The 17314-nt window shown below is 37.1% G+C and overlaps 1 protein-coding gene across 1 annotated transcript in view; it reads right to left on the bottom strand.

Annotated features, from left to right (window-relative positions):
* The window catches only part of mrpl11 (mitochondrial ribosomal protein L11), a 60240-nt gene that overhangs the window by 4417 nt on the left and 38509 nt on the right, over positions 1-17314 (bottom strand). The window contains exon 3 of the mRNA XM_052088990.1: positions 4002-4097. Within this exon, the coding sequence (XP_051944950.1) occupies positions 4002-4097 (96 nt within the window). The remainder of the gene's footprint in view (positions 1-4001; positions 4098-17314) is intronic.

The raw sequence follows: 17314 nt of genomic DNA, 5'->3' as shown, positions 1-17314 counted from the left end.
GAAACAAAGAACCATAAATCAACCATCGGAAAAAGACAGCACAGTTGACTATGTGACTCTGAAATTCACTTCTGATTGGCGCAGGACACCTTCGGGGAGGTGGCCAATTTCAGTTCAAATGGTTCCAAACAGGAAGAACTCTTCTGTCGTCGTCTCTCGTCTGGTCTCTCCTGACTGCTCAGACTTCGCTCTGACTCTGGTGTTCTCGGGATCTCGTCGGAACCAGATCCATGCCATGTGAGGTCCAAGGAAGCTCGGGACTCAAGGTCCTGAGGAAGCCTCTAAAAAACTCTATGGTCCATGAGAAGGCCTCGCTTCAAAACCAACCTCATCATTCATACAGACAATAACTCAACGGAACGAACTTTCGACCAAGAGCCAAGAAACACAAAGAACGCGAGGAAACACCACAACATGCAAGTTCTGTACATCTCCAATATTGTGCTCAAAGTGCTGGTGTATTTGTTAAATACTTTGGGTAATACGATAACAAATCGATGTAGACTCAAATAAGGTTAAATGTTAAGGCATTGTCAACAGACTCCATAAGTTAATTTTCACTGTATTGATCATTTATTTCACATTCTGTCACTGTTCTCACCAACCTGTCTTATGTATAATATATATGTGTGTATATATGTGTGTTAGATTAGATTTATGTTTAGAATAGCAATAAGGGTTGTCTGTATTCAAAGACTGTGGTATATTTTTGATAAATAACCTCATCCCTGTTTCTAAAAGATTTCACTTCAATGCAGTACCTTAATACGTGTGATATTATTTTCAATAATTCATGAGAATAATATCACTCCAATAAGTGAATCGTAATTCACTTATTAAAGCTAATTCCTTATAGTAGAAATTATGAGCGGATACAACGATATGTTGTATTCAGATTTTAATGGTGGAGAATTTATTCAGACAAATAATGTAGTTATTTGTGATTTATCTAATTTATAATAATTGTTGAATGCGACTAATTCCATTACACATTTAATTTCCTAATAATGTAAAATAAGGACAGTTTAATTTAGTTCATCGCTCACATATTTCAAGACCCTAAATTCCCTTCTAAATTTAGCATACCAAATACCCTTACATATAATGGTGTGAGAATAGGGCACTCTAACGGTTACCACCTAAATTCATCAGTACTAAATATCCTACACCTGGTTTTGATGCTTACATTGGAAAACCATTGATATAATCATTATTGATGTCATATACTTGAGCATTACATACATATTTTACTGTGTATTTAATACATTTGAATGTGGAAGAGGCAATGAAACAATAATTGCCAACCCCCTGCAGTATCACCATGAATCCCCTATTGAAAACCCCTGTTGTAATGTAACCATTGTATGCTGCTGTTCATCTGGAACATTATGGATTGTGTATTGGGTTTATGCTTTTGACGATCATCTGAAGAGATGGTGGGAACAAAATCTTGTTTTAATTTTCGGGTTTGTGTGCATCCAGCAATCACTTTCGGTCTGTCAAGCTCATCACATGAAGCTGGTGATATACTGTAAGTAATGCTCTGTCCTCTTCTAGAGCTCAAATCCTATAGCGTCCAATAGAATCTCTGGAGCCTGACAGATTCTCATTGACATCCCTAGAGTCTGACAGCCTCTCATAAACTCAGTCGAGTAAAGCTACACACACATTTGCACCCCTGACACACACCCTCGACTATAAGGCCTGCCGAAACCGAAGCTTTAAGGCAAGGATTAGTCTGCATAGAGAGGCTAAAAGACAATGAGTGTGCAGCAGACAGCTTAATGGGACAACTGGGACTTCACATGCACCCAGACTTGGGTTCAAATCCATTGCAGCCATCCAGCTAAAGCCTAAGCAAGCATTGTGCTGCAAACTCAACCAGAATTTCCTCTACATTCCCCTGAGCTGAAGATCACATACAGCTCAGGCTGATCTTCAATCCCTGTTGAACCCTAATCAGTATCACAGAGAGGACATTAGCTTTAAAGTTTTATCCGTCCATAGGACTAAAAGAATGATTCATTAATAGTGGTATTTAGACAAATGGTATGCACTTTCATATTCCGATTGTCTTAGGGCATAAACATTGGGAAATTGCTAAATAGTATTAAGTTATTTATGTCATATTTTATTTGCATACTCTATTTTTTATTCTTTTTGTGTAAGCCATTACTTTTACTTCTTTTTGGTTAGTGGATGCACTGTGTATGTGCATTGTGCAGCATCCTTGGGTTTGTGAAAGACACTATATAAATAAATAAGGGATAATGTCATTATAGCAGAAAATAAAACCTGACATGGTGATCAGGGCACCAATATGAAGCAGACAGGGTCTTGCATTATTCTGAAGGGGTTTATTTTTTGTGATAATGATAATCTCACTGTACATTATCCCACTTATTACATGGCTAATTACGAAATAAATAAATGGACATGAAATATTGATTTGAGTTGAAATTATTTTATTATGTGAGAAGAAAGAGACCACAGAGTGCTATGAGACATGAAACTAGCACATAGTAGTAGGAACAACGGTCAAATTATACAGTTTAGCTGTCATTATACAAAAATATTAGAAGGCAAAATTCCACGATTTATCAAAATAAAGATGAGAGATGTAGAAAAAAAATATCATTATTATCTTCCTCTTGCAACTGATCTTGGAACGAGAGCTTATGTACCTGCAGAGGAATGGAAACAACAAAGGCTGACAATTTTCACCCTCGGGCCACCACCGCAGACAGAAAAACACAAGGATGAGCTAGATGAAGGTGACATTGCTGCTGAAGTTCTTACTTTTACTGTATGCAACAGAAGCATCTATATTCAGACTGTGGCAGAACTGGACACTTGCCTCACAGATACTTGCCTAATCGGCTCAAAAGAAAAGATTATGTGTTTGGGTTTTGACTGAGATTGGGTTAGACATGAGTCAGAGAAATTAAAACACCCCAGACCAGGTTGGGTGGCAGTGCAGGAGCAAAATGTGGCCATATAATTTCTTCTCAATATCTGCATAACTGTCTGGTCAACCACAGCATCCCCCCATTTCACTTAGAAACAAAGAGGGTTATTGAAACAGGGATTTCCAATTGAAAACACACAAGAGCCTTTCAACAGTTCTGTAATGTAAAAGAGATGGAGACCTGTAATGAGAACTCTCATTTCACACAGTCGTGCTACTTTAAAATATGTGATCAATGACCCCTCCATTATAAAAAGCCATTTCTCACAACCTTCATAATGGGGCTTTGCTCACACACCCCTGCGCTCTGCCATTGACTCTGCAAGCATTACTAACAGCCATCAATCCATCTTTATTTCAAGTCAGAGAATCAGTAGAGAGTGCTAGACCTCTCATTTTGTTGCTGATGGTGTATGAAAAATGTAGATTAGAAGAGACAGAATGATCATACGAGTGAAAGTAAGACTAAAGTTGTCAGGTAAGACACTGCTAATGCACAAGCGAGACAACCGTAAGATGCACTAAGCTCAAGTACATTTATGGTGTTTGACTTCAAAAGTGAGAATGGAAAGTGCTTCCTTGACAAAAGATTATAATAAACATGCCGAAGCTCTTGAGAAGGTGAGTGGGGAGATAAACTTAGCCCAGATGAACCGCATTCACTGAATTAGCGAATATTCCTAATTTACAAGTCATTGTCTGATTGGGATTGTTCTCTTCTTCTGTAGAATCCAATTCAGTTAATACCTTCATCATAATGGTGGTAGAAGGCCTAATCTGTGCTTTGGCATACAAGATGCATCTAAAGCTGCTTGCTAATGCGATTGGGATGTGAATGTTAAAGAGCATCTACACGGACTTGTAAAAACTGAGGAGAAAAAAAAGTGACAAAACAAACGAGAGGAAGATGAACTACAAACAACAATGTGTAGTAATTAAGAGGCGCTCAAGACGTTTCAACTCTGACTGATCGGTAAAGTGTTGGTGACACAAAAAAAACGATAACAGTGTTCAAAATGAATTGTTATATTACCTTCACATTGATCTTGATGGGAAGAGGAATGCCTTCTTTGAGGTCCTTGGTTTTCTCATTGAAGTCTTTGCAAAAGGCCCCAATGGGAATGCCTCTCTGAAAAAAGATGACATAAGAGAAACAGTTTAGACCCACCCACATATTTTAGCCCTTCATTCATTGTGGCATTCTTTTGATGAATACCAATGGCTATTCAGCAAGGCTGCACAGTGCCAATCATTCGATAACTCATTGGTGCACTGTGAATGCCTCGGCATGCTTGGATGCCTGTGTGAGTGAGTGAGAGAGCGAAAGAGAGAGCTTGGTGGAAGCCTATTTACCCAAGAGTGTTGGTATATGTGTGTTTGTGTGTGTGAGTGTCACGAGTATGGCAGTCATCATGCCTCTGAGACTTGAGATAAATTAGATTCTCTTTCCTGGCCCTTGCCCGGCAAGACAGGCAGAAACTAAATGCATAGCTGACATTAAGTCAACATTGGTTCCTGTGTGCCTTCACCCGAGCATGAGTGTTTTCTGTGGGTTGATTGTGGAGGCGGCTGCTAATCTGTAATCTTATTACAGTTGCAAAAGTCTTCCTTGCACTTGATGTAGGAAACTTTACAAAGGATTCGCAGTAACTGAAACACTAATTTCATCCTATGGTAGATGTTACAGAGCTTTATGTGGCTGTCTGAACAATTAGTCAATGACTGCTGCAACTATTAACATTCAAATTAAAACTGGCCTCTGCCTCAAACAGCAAATCCACTGACAGCCCACAGACTGTTTACTGTCCGTCTGATGCATAATGCACACAATTTGGCATTTTACATGATTGCGATTGTTTATATATCCAATCGAGGCTTGAGACATGTCCATATGTAGCGTTCAATGAGTAACGAAATGCATCCAATAAAAACAGACAGAATTTTAGTGGAGGAAAAATTTTAGGAATAGGAGTGCGTTGAAAACATTTATATCAGCTTGACGCCGTGTATGTTCTTCAGTAAAAGAAGAAGCTCATTGGTCACTTGACATAAACAAAAGACCCCACCTCAGAGACAGAATGATTTTTTCAAGCAAGCCGGATGTGTTTTTTCAGTTTTTGAAGCCATTAACTCAGCAGGGACTCCCGACGGTCAAGTGATCTACACCTCTCACTGAGATAAAGCCAAGCATACACTACACAACTTGCGTGCATGCTAGCCTTGTTTTGTTTTGTTTTCCGTCATGCTGGTGCGTACAATACAGGACTGCAGTGCATCAACTACATGACCATTCGTCTCTGACAGAAGTCATGTGTACACTGGTATTAAGATGCGTTTTGGGTGATCCGTCCACAAATGTACAAGCGAGGCACATCATGGTTACACCTGGTCATCTCTTTTGATCACTTGTGTTCAGATTTTGAGGAGAGAGTCTCTAATTTCATGAGGACATGCATCAATCATTACGTTAGTGTATTACTGAATGATAATAATGCACAAAAAAGTAAAAAAAGAGAAAGCGCTAAAAAAACAAGCAAACAGTTCCTCTTAATTATAAACAGACGTGATGTTTAGAGCATTCAGAGTTATTTTAGTGTAGTACCTGTAACTGAGTTTCTAGTGTGCATGCTGCTCATATCGGTGTCCTTATTGTGCACGTTCATGCATTCGCGTTTTAAAATGTTTAAATGTCGTACCCTTATTTCTCTTTAAATCTGCACATAACCTGCAAAGAAACGGCTGTTACAGCTGCATTTAGCATCATCTTGTTTCAAACGGATCACCCAAAATGCATCTTAAAATTAAGATAATTAAATTAATTCACAAAGTGCATTCTATTCTTGATAACATGTCAATAAACATGACAGGATGGCTCTCGCGTGCTTGTTGGCACCGCAAAGGAAAGTGCCCATCTAGTGCCCATTTTTACACTTATTTGCACTAATTTGCAAAGGAAAAAAATTATAAAACAGCTGAAAATAATAAAGACAGCAGGTGAGGAGATATGGATGAAATTGAACTTTATTTTCGAATAATTTTTTGTGTTCTGCTTCCTAATACCTTTCAGTTCTCTTGTGCTCTCTCTCTATATTTCATTGGTTCTGGCATTCATTGAGACAGTGGTCACACTTGATGACAAGACGTCTAGATATCAAGCTGTTTTGAAAACTGCAGTAGAATCTGGGACTAGTCCCAGGATGTCACAAGAGAATGCACACAATAAGACCTCTGTGAGATCTAAGAATTCTCGTCGCAGACCAGTCACTGACTCAAAACATCAAAGGAGACGAGCTTGTAGTGTTGTATAGTGTCCACTAGGCATAATGCATGCTCTGTCTCACTCTGCCAGGCCTGTGATTATGTTAATTAGCTAACACCTGAAAATCATTGGAAAAATCAGCTAGTGAGACTCTGGCTCTAGTCTATCATTGTGGTATCAACTATTTCAGATAAACCACCACTCAACAGTTCATTGAATCAAAATGGACAGCAGTTGGTCACTTTTCATGTTGGTTTCTTCAATTGATGGTTCTTGTCCAGAATAACCTGAAAATTAGAGGTCTGCATTCCTGCGGATCTCCCGCAGGACCAGATACGATTTCTTGGGGTGCAGGGTTAAAGGTGGTAACGGATGGTATGTCCATGAATTGTGGAAAAATCTGATGTGGATATCATTTAAAAAAAAAAAAAAACAACAATAATAATAATTTTGTTTTACAACTAATTTATTTTTGATAACAATTAAATCTACACTATTTAACGTTTGGCCCTCTAGTGGTTAAAAAATAAAACTGCACACGTCTTGCAGAAGAAATTTTTTTGGTTGTGCTTCGGCTCTGCTCCTCTGTGTGGATGAATGCGATTCAAGGCACCAGAGAACACATGGATACAAGACATCTTATCAGAGCGAATGGACAAATAAATGACGAAATAAAGTGTCATATCTTCTGCTGTTGAACTGATTTATAATAAATTACATTACTAAATTACTTAGGAAACGCTCATTAACATTACACATAACGATTGCTATTCTGATAAGGTCAAACATTGTAAAGATTTTATAACTGCAGGATATTCTGGTCAAATTGACTACGGCAGTAGCTAATTTATAGATTGTCATTGTTACCAACCAGTGGTCAACATAATTTCAAGAATCACATGTCCTTGGCAAGCCTAGGACTAAAGGATTTATTTATATAAATTATTGCTTTTATAAAAGAAAAATACACATGTGAAAAGTTCTGCATTGATTACAGTATAATTATTGTATTTCACTACACACACACAGAGGTGTGTGTTTACACAACTATACATAAACCATATCAATAAAATATTTTACCTGTTAAGTAAAAAGCCATCTCTGGGTCACTTTTAAATCCTTTTAGATCTCAGAGTTGTTGCCACCTTTGAAAAGTCAAGCCGAAGTTGATTTGGGTTTTATTATGGATTCTGTCTCTGTCCATTTTTGCATGTAGACTTTGCAAAAATGTGCACATTCTTTGGAAGGATGGCAGAGCAAAGAGAGGACACACTGTGTCATCAAAAGATGTGAAAATCAGACAAAACAATTGTCAATTTAGTGTTATGAAATAAATTTCCTCCAGGCAAATCAGATGGGCATCATTCCGCATCATCCGATAATAGCAATAACAGAGTAATAACATTTTATTTATTTACACTTGTTCTCTATTTGTAGTACTTTTGTATTTTTTCCCCAATGTGGAAAACGAATTTCAGTGGGGTTGCAGTAATGGGAAGAAAATCACTGTGGGCAGAGCGGAGTGTTCAGGTACGGGATAGAAACTTGAGGGATAACGGTGGGTGTGGGATGAAAGAAAGGGTCCCTTGCAGAACAGACCTCTACTACAGAGTGGACCAGACTTTATGCTGATAGTCAGTTACAACCCTCATGCAATTTATAGAACAGTTCAAGATAAACATCACTTTTTTAAAGAACTTCCTTCAAAGCAGTATCTTGATGTCGAATCCTATTATAATCTTTTCAGATTAAAGCAATGACTGTCGTGCAAAGAAGAGCAAATATTTTCCCGCATTGCCAGCTATATCGCTGTTTATCTAGTACGTTGCATAATAATGCAAAGATATTCAACAGTAATGAAATTAAATACAAAGTCTGCCTATCTCCCTCCAGACTTGATTATTAATAGTAATCCCATGTCAACCCCACCAGCATATCCCCGAGCCCTAACCTCACCGAGAACAACAGATCTAAATCAACAAGGCAGAGAGTGATTCCTAATTAAATATGGATTAATATTAAACCGAGGTTGTTAGAAGAGCCTCAAAAACCCTTGGGTGAAGATACTGAGATTCCACATTTGTTTTTCATCTGCTGCCTTTTTAACTACTTTTAGACCAAAAACAACTTTCAACATTCAAATAAGCAAACACACTAGGTGCTAAACAGCATAATGGAGTCGGATCTACAAATAATATGTCATCTGACAATGTGTGATTGAGGACAGACAACAGGGATGAAAGGTGATAGAGGTCTATCAGCATCAGAGACACAAGACATTCAAACTGTGCCAAACAAAGATGCAATGGAAGAAAACAGGAGTAGTTGTGCTTTGTATGGAGATTTTAATATCATAAGTGAGGCCATTATAGAAATAGGAATCTGTCATTGGTTGAAATGAGAAGTCTTGAAGATGAACACTTTGGCAACCTTTACAATATAGAGCTCTGGATTACCAAGACGCTGTGCGTTTAATGGCAGATGCATTCACTTTCAAGTGCTGGCCAAATTGCCAGTCTTGCTCTCTAAAACCCAAGATCTAATCATCCAGGACTCAAGCAGTCAAATTAAATCTGCTCTTTCCTCAATGGTGACTGATAAAAGCACTGCCATGTGGGCTAAAATGGCTGCTGTACATCACTGTGATGGAGGCGTGCTACCAACCTTGGACACTGAATGTTATTTTTTTACTTGAATATTGCAAGTGTTTATCACATCGATCCTCTCTAGAATAAAGACGCCATTTATACTGACAGATGGAAAAACCTGCCTGAATTTGTGTAAGAAGATAGCCAGACACAGAATGCTTGCAAAACAAACATGCTCATAGATCAATTTCATAAGAGCGGGTTTCATAAGACCATTTTCTTGAGGTCAACTGACTCTTGGTAGACAAACAACATAGTGAATAATTTAAAGGTGCTGTACGTTTTTTTTTTTTTTTTTTTATTAAATAGCATGCAGAAAACACCCCAATTACCTGTCAGATATCACTGAAATTGTTGCCATGAAATATCACACCTGTCTCTGTAACAGCCCTAGGCTCAGTAAAAAGCAAGTAAACATGTGCCAGGACTTTGATGGTCCAAAAGTCACATTTAGGCAGCATAAAATTAATCCACACAACTCATCAATCAATGAATGTCTTCTGAAACTAATCAATAGGTTTATATAAGAAATAAGTTGATAATTAAAATGTTTTAACTTTAAATTGGCCCTTCCACCCTGGACTCGCAAGACCTTCATTCTTCTGTTGTAAAGAAGCGCTGCTTCCGAATTCTCGTGTGAACTCGCTGACTTCACGCTACAGCTACGAGTTGCGTCAACTGCAGGAAGGAAGCACTTTTTACAAGTTAATAACATTTTAATTATTGATTAATCCAACTTATTTATCTTAAAAATCTATAGATTTTTTTGTGTTAATAACTCAAATGATTGAGTATAAAATTGAGGATATGGGGAATACCCTTGATCCCTTGTCAAAGAGAACTTAAAGGTGCATTTAAATAGTTGTTATTAATAATTAACAGAGGTTTTAACTCTCTAGTGCTCTCTTATGTTTTTTGTTGCAAATAGTTGTTTTATGTGATGTCACAATTAGGGTGATCTGTGTCCCCTTTATTAACTCTTGACCCTGATAATTTATGTTCACCTTGTGCATGCGCAGCTTTCATACATTTTTTCATACAAGTCTTTTAGACTCTATAATGTGAGTAAATCACTCACATCTGCAAACAAATTTAATGCTATGCGAATAAAAAAGTCAGAAATTTTCAGATGCACATCAGTGGAGAATTAAGTTCATTTAATGACTGACAGAAAATCGGCTGTAGTCTTCATTATTTGATCTGTGTTATTGCATGATCTAAATTTGAGTAAATTCAACTAAAATTAATAAGTAGAAAAAATTATATTTAAATAGAAAATCTGAGTTAAGTTCACTTGAATTTTGTTACCATAACTTAAATAGTTAATTGAATTCTATATGAACACCAAGTTAAGGTGAACTTAATAACACAAGTTTTGGAGAGGCCATTATTCAATTCAATTCAATTGAGGGAACGAGTTTACTCAGTTAATGGAGTAAAGTCAACTTATTAGGGTTTTCAATTAAATTCATCAGAAAGAATCAATATTTTTACCCAGACCTAATTTTAGATTTTATAAAAGTTGACAAAACACAAAAAAGCACATCTGTAAAACTGATATTACAGTTGTGTTCAAATAAATAACAGTACATTAATAAAAGTGAATAAAGTACAAATATTTTTTAATAGCTTTTATTTCTATATTTCAAATGTAGCGGAAACATTAAACATTCAATTCCAAATCAGAGCATTAACAAATTTTATATTATTTATTTATATATAATTTTAAGTCATTAAATGCATTATTCTTTTACAGGAAGCAAAGAAACAGAATATTATTCTTTTTCAAGATTTAACTTTTTTTGGTTGCATAACCATTGTTTTGATAACTGCTGCGCATATGCGTTGCATCGAGTCAACCAACTTCTGGCACCTAGAAACAGGTATTTCAGCCCAGGATGAATGAACTACATTCCACAATTCCTGTGAATTTTTGGGTTTTGCTTCAGAAACTGCATTTTTAATGTGACCCCACAAGTTTTCAATGGGATTGGGGTCAGGGGATTGAGCTGACCACTCCATTACCTCAATCCTTTTTGTCTGAAACCAAGATGTTGCTAGCTTACTCATGTGTTTGAGGTCATTTTCTTGTTGAAACACCAATTTTATGGGCACTCTTCGACATAGGGTAACATAATGTATCTTCATGTATTTTGATGTATTCAATCTGATCCATGATCCCTGGTATACGATAAATAGGCCCAACACTGTAGTATGAAAAACATCCACCCGTGGTTTTTGCGCCACCATGCTTCACTGTCACTGTTCACTGTGTTGGCAAATTTTAAACGATTGTGCACATGCTGGTTTTTTCAACAATGGTGCTTTACGGGGGCTTCTCGCTGATAGCTTAGCTTTGATCAAACGTCTTCTGACTGTAACAGTACTTACAGGTAATTTTAGAACATCTTTGTTCTTTCTGGAGGTGATGATTGGCTGAATCTTTGCCATTCTGACTATTCTTTGATCAGTGTTAACAGTAGTTGCTTGTTTTATTCCGCGTGTTTCTGTTTTTGTTTTGCCATTTTAAAGCATTTGATATCATTTTAGCTGAGCATCCTATTGTTTGCTGCAATTCTTTATACGTTTTCCCCACTCCAATCATCTTTTGAATCAAATTACGTTGTTCCTCTGAACAATGTTTGGAACAGCCCATTTTACTTAGCAATTCAGAAGGAAATATATTTTATAACAATGTGTGAAACATTCTTCCTTAATAAAGGACAATTAATGACACCTGTTTTACCACAGAATGAATGAATTCTCTTATTAAACTCCGCACTGCTATTATTTTGAACATGCCTCTTTCAATGAATGAGTCAATTACTCAGAACAAGCAGTGTGCATGTCATGATAGTTGGGTCTGTTGTTTTCTATTACACTACAACATCTACAAGTAAATTATTTGCAATGCAGAATTATCACTACTCCTAATAACAGTGGTTCTGATGTTGTTCTGCAATTTTCTTTTTAACACAACTGTATCTACAAAACTAAGTTTGAATAGTCATGCATGTTAAGTGGTTCAGGCTGAAATAATTGCAGAAGTTTAATTCTTAAAACAATAGATTTAACTAAACTTTAGAAAAACTACTCCGAACGTTTGAGGAATATCAATACAGTGCAGTCTTGCAAGCTAAAACGGCACCCAGACTTTAATTGTGAGTCACATAACAGTGCCTTCTATATTTGTAATTTTCATCTGTTCTCCCACTTTGCATTGGTTTCATTATTATAATGTAAGCTTTCAGCTTCAGCAGTTCTTTTTAACAAGATAGCCACTGACATGGATGAATGACAAAAAGTGTGAGAACAGACTTGAATCATACTGTAACTGCAATGTACTGCACACACATGAGCATATTTCTGGGGCTGTATGGAGAAGAACAGTGTTGGAATCATGTTCCCTATGATGACAATAATGAACATCAATACTAACATTAAAAGTCCATTTGACAAAAGCAGGTGAAAGGCTTCAGAGTACTGATGTTTGGGGAGGCCATAGGGGACCCGCATGAATAAAGAATGTGTGTGTGAGAGCTGGAAGATCATTCCATTAAAGTAGAGGAAAGGAAAAAGAGAACAATTTTAAAGTATGTTCAAGAGGTCCAATCACTTTACGGCAAATCCTGCAAGGAGATGGTATTAGAGGACAGAGTGACTTCTAACTAAGTGAAAACGTGTAATTAAGTGCGTGAATGAGAAATTAAAATGAAAATGGTTAACACTTTACATGAAGAACAGAGCATTATATGTGTCAGTTAAGAGGATAGAAGCTGTAGGACAAAAGACATCTTCAGTGAAGGAGTAAGATATTGAAAGAAAGAAAGAAAAGAAATTACAACAGAATGAGACTTAAATAGATAGTTCACCCAAAAATTTTAATTCTGTCATCATATATTCACCCCTATGTTGTTCCAAACATGTATGACTTTCATCTGTGGAACACAAAAGGGGAGGCAAAGCAGAATGACAGCCTCAGTCACCATTCACCTTCACTGTGTGGCAAAAAAGATGCTAAGAAACTGAATGGTGACTGAGGCTAACTTTCCTTTTGTGTTCCCCAAAAGAAAGAAAGTTTGGTTTGGATTAAAACAACATGAGGGTGAGTAAATGATGACAGAATATTCATTTTTGGGTGAACTATCCTTTTAAAAAGTGAAATTACCACATGACGAGAGGCTTACGATACAGAGAATTAGAAATAGATGACACAAAGGGAGTAAAATGGAGAAAGACAAATAGATAGATGTAATCAAGAGAACTATACTTTCTGTTCAGGCCGCTCTCTCAGAGTGGGATTTAGAGTACGCTGCACTGCTTGTTCCTTTATCGTGTGCAGTGATATGTTAAGGAGAGTGAAACAGAGGTGCAAAAAAGGGGATGTGTAGATAAGCATGACAGGGGACGTGGCCTTTGGGCAGTATGCAGGATTAATTGCGCCTGGCACACAAGAACGGGCAATTTATCGCCCAGGCTGGTGCTTGAAGGATGGGGGTGAAGAGAGGGGTGTGGACGAGGGGTTAATTAAACTCTGCAGTGTGAGACACACTAATTAATTACTTTGTTTCGCCTTACCTAATTTAATGTGTTGAACTTCCTATTTTATTACATACTTCCCTATAAGGGTGTCATATAACTGATTAGCCTCATACCCTCAAACAACTTTGGCCTGTCATGCTGGTTGAGACCTTAGGAGAGGAATGGACAAGGCCTTGTTGTGGGCATAGTCTTTTGCTAGTCTTCAAAAGCCTGCAAAAGATTGCATCAGACATTGTGGAACGCTAAGTTTTTCTATTCTGCTAATGGCTTTATCTTTGATCATCCTAAATTCCCCTGTAACCTCAATCACATCTAAAGACGCATCTCTTCTTTTAAAGGTTTGCACAGTGATGGTTAAAGGGATAGTTGACACTAACATGAAAATTCTGCCATAATTTTCTCACCCTTGTGTGTATCGAATCCCATATGACTTTTTCCCCCTTCCATGGAACACAAAAGGAGTTAGTCATAACAGTCTCCAAGGCAAATGGCTCTTTTCCATGCAATGAAAGTTAATGGTGATCACTGCTGTCAAGTCAAATTTCAAGACAAGAGTTTCTGTGAATAATAATTTTTTGGCCTGTTCTTCACACAAAGCTAATGTATGACTTGGAATATGGTGCACAAGATGTAAGGACAACTCTAAAGATACTTTTAGGGCATTTGAGCTTTTAGCTGAAACCACATATGCTCCAACCACAACAAAACAAGCTAAATCTGTCTTATTACTATAGAAGATTCCTACAATGAGTGCACAGTTTGATATCCCGTTTCTGATAATACATCCATACCTTAAAGGGAAAGTTCTCCCAAAATTGAAAATCCTGTCATCATTTACTCACCCTCGTTGTTCCAAATCAATATGACTTTCTTCTGTGGAACAAAAAAAGTTGATGTTAACGGGATAGTTCACCAAAAAATTTAAATTCTCTTATCATTTACTCACTCTCATGTATCTGACTTTCTATCTTCAGCAGATTGTTTGAAAAATATCTCAGCTCTGTAGGTCCATACAATGCAAGTGAATGGTGATCAGACCTTTGCAGCTCCAAACATCATATAAAGGAAACACAGAAGTAATCTATAAGACTCCAGTGGTTAAATAAATATCTTCAGAAGCGATATAATAGGTGTGGGTGACAAACAGAACAATATTATGTCCATTTTTACTCTAAATCTCCACTTTAACTTCTAAACTAAACGGGCACTACATGTGAATTTCAAATGTAAAAGTGAAAGTGGAGATTTAGGGTAAAAAAAAAAAAAAGGACTTAAATTTTGATCTGCTTCTCACCCACCCCTATTTTGTCACTTCTGAAGATATGGATTCAGCCACTGGAATCTTATGGGTTACTTTCCTTTATGTGATTTCTGAAAACCATTCACTTGTATGGACCTACAAAGCTGAAATATTCTTCTAAAAATCCTAATTTGTGTTCTGCTGAAGAATTAAGTAATACACATCTGGGATGGCATTGGGCTGAGTAAATGATGAGAGCATTTTCATTTTTGGGTGAACTACCCCTTTTAAGCTTTGGTGTATGGAAAAAATACAGCCTAACATCTGTTTTGTGTTCCATGGAAGAAAGAAATAGAGTCAAGCGGTACTGGAACAAAATGAGGGTGAGTAAATGACATATTTTTTGTATTTCAGGGTTAACTATCCCTTTAATGCATTCACCATCCATGCAAGCAAATGCCATAGGGCAAGACGTGCCACAGAGGACACATTACTTTCCCATCAATTTTATGGTGCATATTTACAGACAATATTGACACTTACCTACTTCTGTTTGGTAGCAAAATAACAGGCTTTGCTTCATCTAAGTAAAAGGAAAATAGATGTCATGATGGAGCATTATTTTGTGCCAATGTTTAGAATTTGACAGAAATCAATGAGCGTGAAAATATTCCATTAAATGCATGTGAACTTCTCTTTACAGAATTATATCACATCAGAGGAAGTTTCATCTCATCAAAGCTCTGCCACATCTGATTCAGTTAATTAGGAAGAAAGTAAAAGATAATTCACTGATCATCATTATGGAGTTGAGCCACTGTTGATTTTAATATAAAAATTACAGAGACTCTTATTTCAGACGATAAGGCAGGAAGATAAATGGATAGCTTATCCATAAATGAAAATACATTCATTATTTATTTTATTTACTCAAACTGATTAGTATGCCAATATTCACGTTAATGGCATTTTTTCCCCCTTCCATACAATGAAAGTGAATGGTGACTGAAGCTAATATTCTGCCTAAAATCTTTTGTGGTCCACTAAAGAAAGTAAGTCATACAGGTTATGAACCACATGAGGGTTAGTAAATGATGACAGAGTTTTATTTTTTAGAGAAAATATCCTTTTAATCTGTGGATTTAAAATAACAAACAGCATATAAAACTGTGCCCTCAGGAATCTTTCAGTCCAAAATACAGATTGTTTCACTGCTTAAAGCATGTGTGGTGTCAGCTTAGAGCTCTAAAGTGTGGCAGATAGCTGCAGTGAAGAATGTCTTGTGCTGGTTTGGACTGAGCTTCTACCAGTGCACATCTGCGGCACCAATCAGGCCCTCACCATTCAAGAGGCACATCTTGGAGAAAAAAAACCCATTGCATTACAAATTGTGCCATTATATGTGGGCAAAAGTGTTGACTCTGCACTGCTGAACACTTGTTGTCTCATTTTCTCCATCTTTCTCACTCCCTCCATGCTGAAAGTAAGTCAGAGCAGAGTGACCTTCAAGCACTTCAACCCCACGGGGACTGAAGGGGGAGATAGTGAGAGAGGAGGGAAGATGAAGATAGAGAGAGGAGTAGATGGAGGAGCTAAAGAAATGAAAAAAGACAAAATATTGAAAGCAAGGAATGGAAAATCTGTCTCTGGAAACCAGTAATGCACATAGCCGACTATGACAAGAAGGATGTGTCTTCTATATCTTTCTTCCCCATTGAACAGATTAAAACTCAGAGATGGGCTGTCTTTGTCACACATACCTGGCAACCTCAGAGGGGACTATCCTTGCAATTAGCTGTTCTGGAGAAAAAGGTGTCTGTTAAATGACAAATAACAAATCTGAAAGCCCCATCTTGTTTATCTTAGCATACAATCATTTGTCACTAAAAGCAGGGAAATTGAGCATGTTGTTTTCTTCAGAACTATTTAATTATCATACCAATGATTGGACAGGCAGCAGTAAGTACAAAGCCATTCAGCTGGTGAACTCCCAAATAATGGGACCATTCAAAACATCCTGCTTGCTATCTGAAGTCAATTCCATGTGTGTGTGTGAGAGAGAGAGATTTATTATTATTTATTTATTTTTATTTTCTTGTCATTATCTGTTTTGTGTATTAATGCTTTGGCAATATTGTATGTAAAACAATCATGCCAATAAAGTACTTTAAAAAGGTCACGTCATGAAGAATCTAATTTTCCTTGATATTTTGACATAGACGAGGGCATTCAACTATAAAAAATACTGTAAATTCCAGAACTCAAAACTTAATCCCCAATGCAATAAAAGCATTTATTGAAACCAAGCTGCCAAAACGCCCCACTCTCTACTTCTGTGACAACACTATGTCACTTAGGGTACTTATTAAATTCAAGAAGGCCTCTATAGCAACAACATCAATGCATATTTAAAAATCACTGCACCCATGGCCCCACCCACTGGTGCTCACTTGGCTAGAAAATACACAGAGACAGAGTGAAGGACAAAAGGCCTACTGTCTGTGGCCTTACTACTCCTGAACAAGAAAGGAGACCCATCTGGACTATTTTGAATAATTTTTCTATACAAATATGTACTACACAGAGGTCTTTGACAGTTGTCATCTCTCTGGCATGTGTTTAAAAGATGCAGTGTCAAGTTTAAACTCTGAAGAGAA

This window comes from Xyrauchen texanus, chromosome 23, assembly GCF_025860055.1.
Source record: "Xyrauchen texanus isolate HMW12.3.18 chromosome 23, RBS_HiC_50CHRs, whole genome shotgun sequence".
NCBI lineage: Eukaryota > Metazoa > Chordata > Actinopteri > Cypriniformes > Catostomidae > Xyrauchen > Xyrauchen texanus.
Note: the sequence above shows the minus strand (reverse complement) of the source record. Positions and strands in the feature narration are given on the sequence as shown.